Raw genomic sequence first — 16,469 nt, forward strand, 5'->3', positions numbered from 1 at the left:
TTGCTAAGCTAACACTTCGGATGACGCCTCGCAAGTCGCCCAAAAACCTGAGGTCTGTGAACCCGGTGGATGAAAAAGATGTATGTTGTCAAGACAACACTTATCGCTCGTCTCTGGTTACCAGTGAGTGTGTGGAGTGTCCAGCAGAATCTACATCAAGGTTGGGAGGGTACTATTGTGAAGTCAACCCGTCGGCGAAAACTGGAGAGAAGAGAGGGCATAAACATAAGAAGCGGGAGCAAAGGAAACAGAAAAAATCCCGTGAACGTGATCAAGCTGAACACCTTTAAAAAAGGACGAAAAAAGACGTTCATCATTCTATGATTGTGTTTCTATGTTTATCATGCATTCCAACAAATTGTTATTTTTGTGAATCCCAGCGGATATAAACGTTGTGTTATTGTTCCTAACACCCCTCTGTAACAGATCCAGTGGAATCTATATCTTGACCGGGTTGTCGGAGACAACGTCACCGGTTTGGTTTATTTTCCACTGGGGTTTTTTCTATAGTTGTGTATCTCCTATTAAAGCTAATAGGGGTGGCAGGCCTTACATCTTTACCGGGGGGAAGGAACGGCCTTTGAAAACGTTATACATATTTCTCTAGCGAGAAGAACTAAAAGGTTTACACTTCTTTTATGCGAGATCGATCATCTGTTCCCCCCGATTTCCTTTGTCAATGGTAACAATGTTTTATACTTTTCAAGTTTAGTAGAAAGTGTCTGGGGAAGCAAAAATTTAGCCGGGCAGAAACAAACTATTCATCAGTTATCGGAGAGGCTAAATTATCACTGGATAGACTGAATTAAACCACTGGGTAGGGACTCACTGGGTCTGTTACAGAGGGGTGTTTCCTAATGTCAAACTATTTAAATTCGCTGATAAAACCTCGGTTATAAGATTCCTTCAAAAACTGCACCACTTTCCGACGTATATGTGTTTTGCTGGTTATGAAACTTTTGCCGTGCAGCCTTCCTCTGAAAAGTCTGTAAAGTGGTGATTTTAATTGTTTATTCATTTTAATGTGAGATAAATTCTAATTCCATAGGATTTTTGGCCGCTAAAAACAAATGAAAATGAGGAAACATTAAAGTTATTTGTGTCATAGAATATGATATAAACGAGCAAACTTAACTTGTCAAATTAATCTTCAATCCACCACATTAATAATTAATATTATAAATCAAATGTTATTAAACGTTATTGATGTTATTAAAATTCAAGAAGTTGCCGTATTGAAGACTTCCGAACCGCAGTGTTCCCATCTCTTAGGCCCTGCTTATTGTCTTGCCCTTCTTATTGGCAATAGGATTTTAGCATCATTTTCGACTGTTCACACTACATCGGAAAAGGATATGAATACAACGTTGTTGTTCCCAGGTCACTCTCGGACACGTTTACGATGCTTTTGTCTATTCCCGACATTTTAAGGTTTGTAAACATTTTATGCACGAGTAGCTATGACGCGTTTACGTATGACCTCTGTTTTTGGCGGTCCACACCAAAACAATAGATGACCATAGATGTACGTGTTAAAACATCCCACCTTCGAGATAAAACCTCGAAAACCTCTTCTGTCTATAGTTTTAGTTTCCCCACCGACGAACTTCATTCGTGAGTAAAGAATGCGTCGCGAAGCCCTAAAAACATCTGCTTTGAAGACGAAAAAACCTGCGTGGTGGAAGAAGTCCCGCTGATTCGCTGATAAGTCGGACCAATCAGAATAGGCCATTTTCGAGTTGACTCTCCAAGCCTCCATTTTAAAACGAGGCTAATAGCTAAGTCTTTGATAAAAAAATTATTGAAAATTAAATGTTATTCTCGTGAAAATAAAACTCATTTTGACAAGAAAGGTTTGGCACTTAAAAAAGATTAGATCGTAACTCGTACTACAGAATTCAACGAACACTGATTGTGTTCATTGTGTCAATAAATGTACCCTTTTATGGGTATCTTTTTAAAAAGTTAAATATTTTACTGTTTAATAACTTGAAGAGAACAATAGCTGGGATATATTGATTGACGTTAACCTTTCATTTGATTCTTGAAGTTGATCATCGTTATGTGTTGAGTCAGTTGTTCATGCTGTTCGCTGTTTGCAAACTTTAGGGAGAGATAACTGTGCTTAAAAACGTTCAAGGTGAGCCACTCTTCTTACTTGTAGTTCATTTCAAGATTTTTTTCCAGAAACTTCATTTATTTACATAAAATATGAATTTATTGTAAGAGAATGGACAGAAGCCCCACGATTTTTTTTGTCAGCTGTGATCAAAAACAGGCTTAGATGTGGTTGCAATGCGAACATATTTAAAAGGCTATAACTGTGAAATTCAGTCTGTTCTACCATTGTTGGGTTTTAATCCTGTTTAAATTTAATTACTGTTTAACCGAGTTAATAGAAAGGAGGTTTACAGCAGTAAGACAGAAATGATGGATATGGCTTTTTGCTTTTGTTTCTAGACATGCACTCAAAATCAGTGAACTGTTTATATACGAATATTGAGAACGTTATGCTTAACTACAAAACCTATTATAACTGCGTGCATTTGGCAATTAACTCCGGAAACGTTTTCGATTATTGTGAGAGACACCTGGATGTAGAAAATCATCCCGCCCGAAACAATTTTCAGTTAATTTAATTTTTGAGGTTCATTGGATATGGTAAAACCTTTTTACCCTAAAAGCGGCGGAAAAAGCCTTGAACGTTATGTAATGGATTGACACATTTCTGTGGGTTCGCTTGAGGAAAAGACCTATCAAAACAGTTTAAAGACTACCTTCCCTGAGAATTTAAAAACATTTGCTACAAAGACCAGTGTTTTAAAAAGGGTTAATTCAGTTTATCTGATACAGATACGACCCTTTTACAACTGTTTTTAATAACATGTAACTTTTCACGCTTTGTGATTTTGCAACTAATGATGGTCTGTAGTGTTGATATAAGTCACAAATCCTTTAAAAGGTATGTCCCTGTTAGAAAAGTTCAGTCTATATTGTGAGTTTCAATACCACGAGGCTACTTCTTTACTACTGGGAGAAAAAAAATTAAAAAGTAACGTCTTAACTTTTGATGCCTAGATAACATCGAAAACTCCCACCCATGTCGTGTTTGTACTCACTCTAGGTCACTCTAAAATTTACATAACTCACTGAACGTCTGTTGTTAAAAGAGAACTTTACAGAGAAAAAAGTCGACCAATGTATTGCTAATAAGTGAGCTGTATGAGAGAACGTCATCAAAGAAACGTTCCTTTTTACGTTGTTAGCCGATTTAAGATACAGGAAGAAGACGGTGTTGTTCTTTTACATGTTTACATTATCACCCGGCCAAGGTTCATTGTTATTAGAAAGGGCAGGCTTTTAAGCCGACTTGTAATTTAGAAGCTGAGTTGTTGTGTGGAATTGTTTTGCATGTTAAAAAAAAACTGCCGCTCTTTGTTTTTTTGTTCTGCGCAAATCGGTCTAACTAAGACAATAAGCTGCCGTATCACTTTTTTCTTCTTTCTTTCTATTTTTAAAACAGTTTTTGAGCCTTAGTTTTGGCTTCATTATCGTACTATGCAATCTCGTTCCTCAAAAAGTTCCATTATGGTCCATTAAAGTGGAAGATCTATATCCATTTTAAAGGTTCTGATTTCTAAATGGGGAACGATTATAATGCAAAAAGATAAAAAAAATAATAAATAACGAAACAATTAGATCTCCCGAAGTTTAAGCAAAATAAACAGCACCACAGGAGAGAACTGAACAGTATTTGAGTCTGACGTCAGGAGAACGGAACCTAAACTCAACCCGCGAGAAGCCTGGGTACCAACAACTCGATTTGCTTGTGTTTTGGTCAGGTACTGGAAACGAAAATACGTCATAAACTTTAGACTTTTCGTTCCTAGTTCCCGTCGTTACTTTAGATCACGAGCGCTTCAGAGAAAAAACTTTTCTTACCCCCAAAAAGCTCTAAATAAAATATTTCAACCCCGCAAAAATCCTTCGATCATCCCTGTCACTTCAAATCCGGATTCCCTCCCCTCTTCGCCTGGGTCTATATCCCAGGAAAGTGACATCGCACGGGCTTGAGGTAACATATTTTACATGATATGACTTCGATTCTATGCACAGGGTACCAAGTATAATCAAAGGATATGAGTTTGATTCAATCCCTCTCAAACAAACATTGGCAGGAGACTCTGGAGTTCCCCAGTGAAGGTATTTGTTTTTTTTTTTTTAAAAAAAAGGGTGTTGAACCTTTCGAGATATACAGAACCTCTTAAAATGGTGCCTTCATCTTGTTAGGATTTAAAGAGTACTTAATCTCACGTTCCCAAAAAAGTGGCGATAACTACAAATACGTCATCTATGAAGCTGACAACGAGGACAGCCCTCCCCGGACAGTCGTGCTTGAAGGCCCAGCAAACGACACAAGGGATCCCCTGAAGGGATATCGCCGGGTGGAGCTTGCAGTGAGTTCGATTAATGAAAAGTCATACATCACTGGTATAAAAAACGGCGACGATTGCGTTTTGAAGATTACTGATGAACAAACTTAGCTTCAGGCTTGGTACTTGAGATTTTTTAACTACAACTGTCATTTTGTACTATAGAATTTGCACGGTACGGCTTTACATTTTTTTTTTATCTTTTAAGTCTCACAGCACTTTTTAGGCTTGTTTATATCTATGATGGCAGCTAGTTTTAGAAAGGTTTGGTAATGTTACCCTGGAGAGATCCCTACGGGCTGTGAGTGAGAGCAATGTTTAATTTGTCTAATTGTTACACAACGCCTCTGCAACAACGATATATTTAGTGTTGCCTCAGTTTTCAACACACACACAAAAAAATTCCTAAAATTCTTAGCAATATAACCCAAGTGACACTAACATTAATAAAACTTTACATAACAGAGTTTGTTTGTTTGTTTGTCTGTCCGGCCTATACGTTAGCAGTTGCTACCTGCAGGTCAGCCCACTTATGTTAAATTTTTGAATAAAAGTCTATTTGTTGTTGTAGTTCGGGTGTATTCAGGTCTATAACACTGCTAAGACATGGCAGTCATTTTTTATTTTCGATAATGGCGGAAAATATGACGTCACACAGGAGTCATGAATCAGTTACGTCATCATCCTTTTTTAAAATCATCATTCTTTCGTTCCCAGGGTCCTCTCTCTTCCTCCCTCGAAGAGAGAATCCTGGGAACGAGATTAATGATGGAGCGGTGAACACACAGTTGACTCCAGTAGGCAAACATGGCGGCAAAGATCACAAAAACCGTAAGAAAGGTATTCCATATTCTTTAAACTACCTCAAAAAATGTTTTATGGACCACACCCGTAGGGTATTGACGATGAGAAAGAGAAGAGAGAAAATTGTGTTCACGTTTTCAGCCTCAATACCCTAGATGTGATCATTTGGCTTCGCTTTCTTGCTAGGAAAGGTCCAGACTGAAATATCATAGTTTTGTTACGTTCTAGCTGCTGCCGCCTTCATGATTGGTCGAGCTACTATTAACAGGCGGCAATTCACACCAAAATAAGTGGGTAAAACATGATAGTTTTAAGACTTTCTAACAACACAGTCCCCGTTGTCATCCATGCCTGTGATAGTGTTATCATCCACTCGCAGTTTTATCATCTGAATTTCCTTCAAAGGGTCTCTCTTCTCTGATGCACCGCTGATGTGGAGCTCGTAGGGAATTTCATCCTTGATTTGTAAGGCTGAATATTTGTACTTTCCGCTACCTAAAGAGTGTCGGTGAACAATTTGGAATTCTTCAAAACCTGAAAAATGAAAGCACCAAGCACAAAATTTGTTTTCAGAGCTAGCGGGAGAGGAGGGTCAGACATTCACCCCCCCCCCCCCCCAGTTCCTGTATGTGTTTTCTACTTCTGGATACCCCGTATTTCGTTTGTGGTTCCTACCGCCTGAATCCCCCTCTTCCCCTTCCTCTCTATGGTTGGTTCATTGGTTGCTTGGTTCTTGTACGATTCTGGGAAAAACAGGGGGATTTAAACACGCTCCTTTTCGTACCCTTTTAATACTACTACTTCTCTCAACCTCGTCGTTCGTAGTGATAATAATAATAATAATAATAATAATAATAATAATAATAATAATAATAATATAATAATAATAATATTACTGACAGTGATAGTGATAATACTATATACTTAAGGCTCTCCTTGAAATTGTTGAAACAAATACTAATCAAATGGAACATAACAAGGTTAAGAATCCCAACTTGTGGGAGGCAAACCAAAAAAAGCTATTTTACAGGCGTGGCCAGGAATGGAACTCGGGACAACCGAGAATTAATCCAAATCCAGTTAGCGATCAGGGCTGAGTTGCTCAAACCATGGTTAGCTTTAACCATTGGTTAAGCAGTATCAAAACCAATACGTTGTCAAGGTATTAAACGCTGGTTAACGCTAACCATGCTTCGAGCAACTGGGCCCAGGACGAGACTTGAACTCGGAGCCTCTGGATTACAAGTCCAGCACTTTGACCGCTCGGCCACGTTACCGCTGTGTTATCTTCTACCCCTGGGGTAAGACATGATTTGTTGGGATTTCCCCCTCCCCTCCCCTGTGAAAGGCGGTTCGGGAACAAATATTGGCCTTACCCTCCATTAACGGTTCTGTCACTGTTTCCCATTCCTCGTCTGATAAAAAGCTCATTAAGTCCATCGTAAAGTGTATGTTGTTTTTGTTCTTTCCTGTGTTCTCCTGTTTGGGCAGAAGGATTTACGATACTGTGAGGAAAAGGACGAAAATGGGGAATAACTTGTCTCAAGATCGCAGAGATCATTATGATATCTATTATGACATCTTGCTTGTCTTTGATACTCGACTGGGATAGGTTATATAGAGATTCAGTAACCTACCATCTGCGAAGATGTCGGCGGAGAGAGTGAGAAATCGGTCCCCTCTAACACTGTGTCCGTCGGTACGCGATAAATGTGCAAGACGTTTAATATACATCAGGATACACAGTGACAAGAAGATAAATATTTCTTTTGAATGTTTTCATTCGGACGTCCATTCTTTAATTAGACTATGTTTCACCCACCAGGTAACAGTTTATGAAGTAGCATTAAACTTTATTTTTCACCTACCTACAATCTTAGGCAGACTTAAATGGAATGGCAACCCCACTCCAAGCCCTATCTCCCCGAAATTAAGGATGAAGCCGCGAGTACGTCGCGAAATCACGCCATTTGCCCATCCTTGATTTAGGGAGGGGAGGGTCTAAGTTTCCTGTCTACTTTGTCCAAGATTATGTTAAACTACGTAAAATAATGTTTGTTTTGCTGATGACTAACAGATGTCTCCGTTTTGAGATCTTTTCCAGCATAATGCTGGCTGAATTTCAGTTCAGTATTCAATTTCATTTTACTGCAATTCACATACAGCTAATTGCAAAAACGTTGTCATAGAAAAATGAAAAAAAGGAAAAGCCAAATAGGAATTAATTCGGCTAATAAGCCTAACGAATTTATTTACAGAATCCGCGCATGGACGTCGTATTTGCCTGTTGGAATTTGCTATTGTTTTCAAGCTGAAAGAAAATAAAACTGAAAATTCCAGCGGGGAAATGCAACGGTTGCAAATGAATCTACCACGAGAATGTGGCTTAATTAGCCTATTAAATTCCTATAGGTGGTTTTCATCCAATCTCAGCAGACACAAATAACAATGGTGAAATGAACAAATGCTGGTGGACAAACAAAACGACCTTCTGAGCAATCTTTTGTTCACTGTCCACCTGCATGGCGGCGATGACGTAACGCGAAAACCACCTATAGATGGTTTTCACAGTGACGTCATCAAATTGTAAAGTCCAAATTGCGAGGTTTTACGAATTCTTATTTTCACTAGGTTGAAGATAAACAAAAAATAAATCTCTGTACAAGATTCCATTCCAGTAGCATGTTCCATTTCAAAATACAGCAATTTGAACTTCCGAGTTTTCACAGTGCGTGACACCAAAATAGGAATGCTGTCTCGTTGAAAAAAAGTCTCTCCTTTTAATTTTCAGCAGTATAACCATTTCAAGTATTAGAAGATATGTCAATGCGTACGTAGTTCTGGAGTGAAAAGAAAGAGCTTTTATAGAAAAAGTGAACTCCAGATGTTTTTGTTGATTTCCGGCGGCCATATTGGTGCACCAAAACGGTACACCAATATGGCGTCTCCATACAAAGCTTTACAAAAGTGCGTGAAACGTTTCGGCAAATAACTTAGAAACTGTGGGCCACAAAGACCTGAGACTTGAACAAATTGTTTATATATTAGTCTTTTAATTTATAACATTTCATTTTCTTGGCTTCTTCCACTGGACGGTTTCCAATGTATTTTTTTGTTGCGTGACAGTGAAAACGATCTATTTGGCTTTTTCCTTTTGTCATTTTTCTAAGACAACGTTATTGCAATTAGGTGTATATCGTGTGGAAGGAAATTTTTGCGGATTGGCGATTTTTTGTGTTTTGCGGAAACTATTTTTTGTGATTGGGACAGACTGGTTTTACATGCTGGGAATTAATTTTTGCGAATTTCAGAAAGTACCCAGTACCCAGCATTTTCGTTTTTATTGAGTACGTGCAATAGAAATACATATTTTCAAGCAATAAACCAGTATTTCGTTGTTTCCGAATGAAAGAGACAAGCTGTGATTGAACAGACACGATTTCTTAGTACTGTCTTATTGTGTAGCGAATTTAAGTTAGAGAATATTTCTGATATTTACTCTGGAGTAAATTTTTCTGGAAAAAATGTCTGCGGGAATTCTTATATACGGGAACTTATTTTTGCGGATCGTTGGAAAAACCGCAAAAATTAGAACCCGCGAAAATTTCGTGCCCCACGGTAAGACATCTCTAACTTTTCATAAATTTGTCGTAGCAGTTTCCGTAGTGTAGTGGTTATCACGTCCGCCTAACACGCGGAAGGTCGCCAGTTCAATCCTGGCCGGAAACATTTGTTTTTTCCTTTTTTTCTTTTATTTGAAAGCAGGTAAGAAATCTTAAGTTTTGTTCAGATATTGTTGTTTTTCCTTTTGATTTTTTTAATTTTTAGATTTACTTTTTTAGTTAGGGGTTCGGGGGAAGCGGGACATAAAGAAATCTTAGATTTTCATTGGTCGTATCCATGGACCTTGCATAAAGGGCAAGAGAACTGCATCACTCATTCCAAAAACAAATCTTAAGACCAGTTTCTACCTGCCCGGGTGGTCAAACGTTGGATAGCACTATTCACCGGATAAATTGCTCTCCAGCGGATTAGGAAAACCAATTGCGTTATCCACTGGATAGAAATTTATCCAGTGGATAGCGTTATCTGCTATTTAGACAACTGTGGGACACGATCGGGGACTTGGGGACCAATCCACCTGCGTCACCGCCACGCGAAAATTTTTTTGGGGATCACTTTCTTGGGGAGCACTCATCTCCATACTCCAAACTGACATTTCCCTCTCACAAGACATTCTGAGCCGTTTCCCTTTTCCCACATGAAATTCTAAGTACAGGGTCTAAGTATTTTCAATTTTTTAGGGAAAAAATTAGAAGGGCGCGAGTAGGACTCGAACCCGAAGCGTAGAATCTGCAGTCCATCTCCCATTCCATTACACCACTGAGGATTTGCTGACGATTGATGGTTTGATTTGAAGATATATAGCAACAACCCTAACCCCAAATAGAAGCTAACCGTTTATCGAGTCAGTGCTTCACCCTAATCACTATTCTCAGTGCTAACCCTTATCAGTATTGATCAGTCCTTAACCCTAATCACTATTCTCAGGGCTTAACCCTCAAGAACCTCTGCGGCCAGCTGAACTGATTGCATACGAACGGTTAAGGAAGGATTGGAAACTAAACGAGAAGGCTCGGTTACAATTCTAAGCTTAGTGTCCAAGCTCCCTAAGCTCCCCAGGGGCAGGGTCATGGGCTCCCGACAGTGGGTGATCAGGGGAAGTATTGAATCTGGTTCCACTTCCCATGGACCATTGCGACACCGCCTGCCGGTGTTTATAAACCTTACATCCCATCAATGAGGACAAATTTTCCATGTCTAATAAGGACAATTTGTGAAGGAGAACTTGCTCTTTTGACTTTATGGACCTTAATTAACTTTAATTGTGAGATTTTCCAATTTCCCGGCGATGTGTAGGTGGCAAGATAAAAACCGCTGGGAGATCATATATTTTTTAACACTGCTTTAGATATAATAATGCTTTGGTCATAATAATAATGCTAAAAAAGAAAAAAATAACTCGTATGGCGACCATGGCATTTGTATCTAACGCACATGTGAGCATGCCCAGTCCTTCTGAAAAAAAAAAAACGTTTTCCTTTGTTTTGCGCGCATCAGTTTTTAACAAGATATCCATGTGTTAGGGCATTAAAACTATCGCCGGATATTCGATCGATTGATTAGTTAACCTTTGGTCCCGGCGAAATCAGACGAAATCCGTCAACCAGTTTTTCCGACGACAAGTATGGAGTAAATTTAATCTTGAGTCAATAATAAAAAATATGTCAAAAATTCTAGAAAAAAATTTAAATATTGAAGCTTAGTGCCTACTTATTTTTCGTGGAAAATTACATTCTTATGATGCCAGCCAAACTTAATCTCCGGACGTGACTGTAAGCTTTCCAAGGGGTGCTCTTTATTCAAGTGTTTACTGTATGCTAGAGTGATAGCTTGTTCTCATGTGCAGAAAAAATAGCGTCTAATTACTGTCCAAAAGTACTTGAGAATTGTAAGGTGCGTAGTCTCGACAGAGGTCACCCATAAGGCGGATACTCGCCATTCAAACGAAAATTAAAATTCTATCTAAGCTGAGTTTTCCGAGGTTTTATGTTCCTTTACAAAGTTCTGGCACTGAAAATTGACGTCGTGACGTATTAGAATAAAACTCTTTGCTGAAAATACACTTTAACTAGTGTTGACATTTTGTAAACAAAGCACGTAGTTACTCCTTTAACTGACTTCCAACTGGTCACCGATGAGCGGAGAGTCTTACTGAGCTTACTCAATCTGTGAATTACTGAAAAGATAACTAGAGAATAGTGCATACTAAACATGATGCTGTTGTGTGAGTTCTTGTGTAATAATGTCGTCAAGAGGCGTATAAATGACAGTTAACATAGTTTTGATCTGTGAAAAAGAACTTATGATGGTCCTTCTAAGTCAAATGTACATTATACTTTTGTGTATTTATACAGTTTACGTTCATATCGAGAGATAACGTCTGGTTAGAGACACGTTAGCAAGTTTACTTTGACTGAGTGACACTAAACGAAATTGAAAGAAAGAGGAATGTTTTTTTTTTATTTCGAGAAAATGCACGCTATACTAACCCAACTGATGTTTTCCTCTGAAAATTAGAATCATTTGCCATAACAAGATATTTTTATGAACGGCTCCTTCCAACCTAAGTCCAACTTTTTAAAACCTTATTCGGCCATAGACAAAGCAACTCTGATAGTTGAGAACGAAGACCAAAAGGGCCGATAACAGCCCGTGAAAAGATGGGTAAATTCAAAGCATGCTGTGCCGGAATACTTCACATAGCGAAATAAACAGCTCGATTTAGCAGAATGTTTACCTGTAATCCTTCGGCTTGAAAGAGATGATTCAGTTTTGTAGCTCTTTGCGTAGGCAGAACGTTACGGCACCCGCGCGATTTTTACGGAGTTATGGGCTTGACTCGAGGCTGACAAAATAAAGCTTCTGGGTCAAAAAATGAAGGTCGAATCTATTTAAATACTTAAGACTTCATGCGTGATTGGCCGATTGGCCATATTAGCGCAAACCGAAAACAGTTTAATTAATCAGACGGCGTTCTGTAATTCATGCAATCACACTCTGCACAATGCTTTAAATTTATTTATGAAACAATTAATTTATTTACTTTAGTAACTTTTGCTTGAGATAACATTGAGAGTCTGGTTTTGCTTTTTTCACCAGAGAGATGAGTGTTTTATAAAGAATATTTTATTCTTTGACTTTGAGCCTGATTTATTTTAAAAACTCATAGCCTGCTGGCTAATTAAATTGACATAAATATTTCAGTAATGGATTATGACTAACGATTTTGGTAATGATGATCTCACTGCTATATTTACCTCTGGTATTTCGAACTTCTTAGACCTCTTTTAATGTCCGATCTTAATCGTTAACGTTCAAATAATAAATATGAACTTACAGCACGCGCGTGCAAGAGAACACGTTGCAGTTCATTTAGCAATTTGACTTGTTGTTCATGTTTACGTTTTACTAAGTAAAGTAGGTGGGTCAAGGGCTTATGACCTGTGAAAGGCAGAGACAAGCAATACCTTAAAAACAAGTGGCACCCTTGTTGGTCTTTTTGAAATCAGTAGCGTCATCTCCCCGCTCCGTCGTACTTTGAGTCTAGTCACTCAAGAGACGGGAGAATAGGTAGGGGTATCTGTGTATATTATAGGGTACATGTAGGAGGGGAGGAGATAGCCTGCGAGCAAGCTCTCCTATTTAGGCAAGCGAAGCGAGCCTCGCGAGAACGCGCGAGCGAGGGGACGAGGAATCTTTCCTCTGCCCCTTGCGGCTTTGCCGCTCGCTCGCGCGTTCTCGCGAGACTCGTTTCACTCGCCCAAATAGGAGAGCTTGCTCGCAGGCTAGGGAGGAGAAAAAGGAAGAACATACATACATAGAAACTTTTCTCTTTGACCATAATCTGCGATCAGGCCGAATTTTATCAACTCTCATACGTGGTCGAGCTTAATGCGCCTTGATCCAGATGTATTTAAACAAGAGACTCTTGGTTAAAGTTACTGCGTCGTAACTATCGAAAGATCGTAATTTTCGGGAATATTCCTCACCAAAGGAAGAAAAGATCTGCAGTGCCGTGGATGGCAGGCTGTAATCAATTCTTCCTACAAAAGCTATTTTTAAGGCAAAAGTGTTCATTATTAGCTTTAATACCGCAAACTTCCAGTCTAGTGTGCTTTGAGAGTTAAAGGACAAATCAGAAGTGTTTTTTGCTAAGGTTTCGCTCATTATTTAAAATTTTTCATCATTACTTTATGTAAGGATTGTTTCTTATGTTTATACGTATTTGCGAACGACAAGTGTAATCACTCACGTGGCCAGCGTCTATGCAAATTTATTGGAACAAAAGAAAGCGTTTGCATAAGAAAAGAATTCAACTCCCGGAGGACTGGTTTGGGACACCAACATGGCTGCCGTGACGTCATGTGAAAGGTTTTCCAAAATCTGTCCACATTCTTGGGATGCCCATGTTGTACCAACTAATATGCATGGTATGTGACCGCGAAGACCCTGGTGTTGAGTTTAAGGTCCGTCTGATATCACGTTCGTCACGTGAATGCACATGCAGGTGATGCAACAATCATTGTTTGATTCCGTTCGCAAGCACACATAATTCCATCCTCGGAGACCCAGGGGCAGCTAGTCGACATTGGAACAGTGCTCCACCAGGCATGGAAAGACTCAGTAGTAAAAACCCTTTCAGACAGCGGATTTCAAGTGTAAGCAAGGAAGGAACTTGACTGTATAATAAATAATATCAATTTTGACAAATTAACAATTTTTTGATCTTGTAAGACTCGTAAAGTTAAACTTTTAAAGTCATGCTTGCTGGAGGTGGAGATAGAGGGACAAAGTTTGCACTCCACAAAAAGAAAACAGTTAGCCAGTTAGTAGTTTCACTGTGCGGTACCCAAAACGCCGACTCGGTTTCAGGGTCTTTGTCCATTGTTTGTTTGTTTTATGTTCTGTTGTTCTCTCGTAACAAAATATTAATTAGAAAAGAAAAAAAAAACATATTTGGCGTTTTACCGACCCTTAATTATGTTAATTAATCCATCTGCGTCGGAGAGGTTCGTCTATATTATTATTCATTTCCATCTTGTTTTTCAATTTGACAGGATCAACTTTCTCAGCGGCAATTTTTACCTACGTAGCCTTGTGGATTTTAGTGCACTATGGACTAACATTTCAGCCGGGGTAACTACCATTTATAATAAAAGTTTTCATTTTAGTTCGATCTCGTCCCCAGGGGCTTCTTGGTTTTGAAAACGAGAAGACCCTAGGGACGAATTTGCAAATTTTCAGACAAATGGTCTCTATAAGAGTAAAGACACGTAGCAATACAAATTTAGCAGCTTCAAGGCATATTAAAAGAGAAAAGGCTCACTTCTGGTTGACATTGCGTCGCCCAAGAACGCCTTTGCTTAAACCCCCTAATGAAATAGGAAGACGAACATGAGTGAATCTTCAAAATAATCCATTGACCCTTGAAATCTTTTGATAGTATAAGCGGTACAAAAGATCTGAATGGAAATAACTGACAAGTGACTTTTGCAGGAATCGTATTTAAGTTGGCCTAACTTTTTCAAGTTTCAATCCATTTCTATCCTTGGTGATAAGTTCCAGGCCGCAAAACGCCATGGAAAGGCCCTTTGGAACAAACTATCTCAACTAATTTTGTCAGCCATTGTCGTTAAAATGAACAGGAAACGGTGCGCATTGCTGTTTGTAATGTGCACAGAATTAATTCTCCACCACATTTCTGGATTTTACCCTCTAATGAAAACTAAAACAAGAGATTTGAAGAGTTAATCCCATGTATTATTAGACAGTAGTAACAGACGAAAGGAAAAATAGTCAGTAAAGTAAATAGTAAAGTAATAGTAAGTAAATAGTAAAGTAAATTACAAAGCCAGACCATTAATCGTTGGAATTCAATTAGTAGAAAGACACGTTTTAGCTTAAAGGATAGCAAATAGCGCGAAATAACCCCTTTAATTAATATATCTTTTGATCTGTCTGTTTACATTATTTTCAAGTTAAATCCAGATGAGATGACATTTGTTCTGAGTGGTGAGATGGCCGTGTCAATCAATCAATCAATAAACTTTATTTACCCTCGAATTTACAGTGTAGCACTCAAGTGCTAATATCTTCGAGCCAACTACATTAATAAATAATTATAATAAAAAGTTAATTCTATATAGCAAAAAAGATAACTAACTACCTAGACAACTAACTTGCAAATTATCATGATGTAGAAAGGTTTGCAGTTCCTGCCCTTTTAAGTAAATTATTGTTCCCAGTAGATATCAGTCGTCGAAAAGAAGTAAAATCAGAAATAGTGCGGTAATGGTCAGGGAGAGAATTCCAAGATGTTGCTGCCAAGTAACAGAGCAAGAAGTGACACGTTGGCAACCTTCACAACCTTGAATCGCACTCCAGGGATATCACCAACAGCGTGACCTCTTCTGCCAAAACCAGAGATTAAAACTTCATCATTTTCTTCAATAAAATTAAGGCAGCCATCATTAGGCACAAAGGCAGTGATCTTCTTTCCATTCTTAATAAGCTGTACACGCACGCACTTTCGGATGGCAGAGTTGGGCTGCTTGGCTTCAACACCTACTTTCTCAAGAACGATTCCTTTGGCGTGAGAGGCACCACCGAAGGGATTAGCCTTAAGAGCTGTTCCCAAATGGGCCTTCTTGTAATTTTTGTCGTGCCATCTTTGCTCTCGGCGGTGATTTTTGAGTTTGCGAGCAGTTCTTAAACCTCTTGGCTTTCCCATCTTTTTCTACCGGACTGTGTGGACTGATGATTACTGCTTTGTAGATCAGTGTTTTCTGTACACACGAGGAAAACCTGACGCATGGTGGATGTTTGGACCCGAGAGCGATTCACAGTTTACTGAGTCAGTGAGTGGAATTGTAAGTATCTCTAGTTGTAAATACATGAAAATTCCTCTTATGAGTCCCCCCCCCCACTTATAAGTTCCCCAAGTTACAGGCCCATTTACCTGTAAACAAAACAATACACCCAGTTATAATTCCCCCCTCCCGGATATAAGCCCCCTCTCCCCCCACTTACAAGTCCCCCAGTTACAGGCCCATTTACTTGTACACAAAAAAAATACACCCGGTTATTAGCCCCCGCAAATATAAGCCCCCTCCCCCCCACTTATAAGTTCCAGGCAGTAAAACGCTAGAGAGGTACTTTAGAACAAACTATGTCTCCACTAATTTTGTCAGCCAGTTGTCGATAAAATGAACAGAAAATAATACACCCAGTTATTAAGTGAATTAAGTGTCCACCAGATTTCTAGATTTAACCATCCAATGAAAACTAAAACAAGAGATTTGAAGAGTTAATTCAATGTATTATTATTCCGGAATACAGTTAATCGAACTTGCTAAAGAGAGCCAGCGCAGCAAACCTGGCGAGCCCGTCCCTTGGAATCAGGCCTTGATACAGATGGTCTTTAATAGGTTTTTCCAGGAGCCCATCAAATGGAGCCTCCATCTCCATTAATTTCTTGAGTCAACCCTTTCCCGAGTAGAATTATAAATAGAACGGCTTGTTTCCCGCGAAAAGTGTCATATTTCGCGAGTCTCGTATGTCACCGTGAAAAAATAGTGCTGGATGAAGTCGAACTCAGAAGCCCGTCCT

General features: G+C 38.9%; 2 protein-coding genes and 1 non-coding gene across 3 annotated transcripts; 2 read left to right on the plus strand and 1 right to left on the minus strand.

Annotated features, from left to right (window-relative positions):
* The first annotated feature begins 1,994 nt into the window (after positions 1 to 1,994).
* LOC140922739 (uncharacterized) lies at positions 1,995 to 4,823 on the plus strand. Its single transcript, XM_073372757.1, has 3 exons — positions 1,995 to 2,140; positions 4,117 to 4,203; positions 4,291 to 4,823. Exons 2-3 carry the CDS (start codon positions 4,140 to 4,142, stop codon positions 4,542 to 4,544), a joined length of 318 nt encoding a protein of 105 aa, XP_073228858.1. The 5' UTR covers positions 1,995 to 2,140; positions 4,117 to 4,139; the 3' UTR covers positions 4,545 to 4,823.
* Positions 4,824 to 8,893: 4,070 nt separating this feature from the next.
* Positions 8,894 to 8,966, plus strand: Trnav-aac (transfer RNA valine (anticodon AAC)). Its single transcript has one exon. It is a non-coding gene; the product is annotated as a tRNA-Val (tRNA).
* Positions 8,967 to 15,156: 6,190 nt separating this feature from the next.
* Positions 15,157 to 15,591, minus strand: LOC140922396 (small ribosomal subunit protein uS12-like). The gene has a single exon (XM_073372384.1). The coding sequence runs from the start codon at positions 15,589 to 15,591 to the stop codon at positions 15,157 to 15,159; it is 435 nt and encodes a 144-aa protein (XP_073228485.1).
* Positions 15,592 to 16,469: the final 878 nt, after the last annotated feature.

The sequence above is a fragment of the Porites lutea genome, chromosome 13, assembly GCF_958299795.1.
Source record: "Porites lutea chromosome 13, jaPorLute2.1, whole genome shotgun sequence".
NCBI classification, from domain to species: Eukaryota; Metazoa; Cnidaria; class Anthozoa; order Scleractinia; family Poritidae; genus Porites; species Porites lutea.

Excerpts from the sequence above, each read along its gene's own strand:
- LOC140922739 (XM_073372757.1), top strand. The coding sequence starts at position 4,140 with ATGAGTTTGATTCAATCCCTCTCAAACAAACATTGGCAGGAGACTCTG. Across the intron at positions 4,204-4,290 it reads TCTGGAGTTCCCCAGTGAAG|GATTTAAAGAGTACTTAATC; the intron begins GTATTTGTTTTT and ends TCATCTTGTTAG.
- LOC140922396 (XM_073372384.1), bottom strand. The coding sequence starts at position 15,591 with ATGGGAAAGCCAAGAGGTTTAAGAACTGCTCGCAAACTCAAAAATCAC.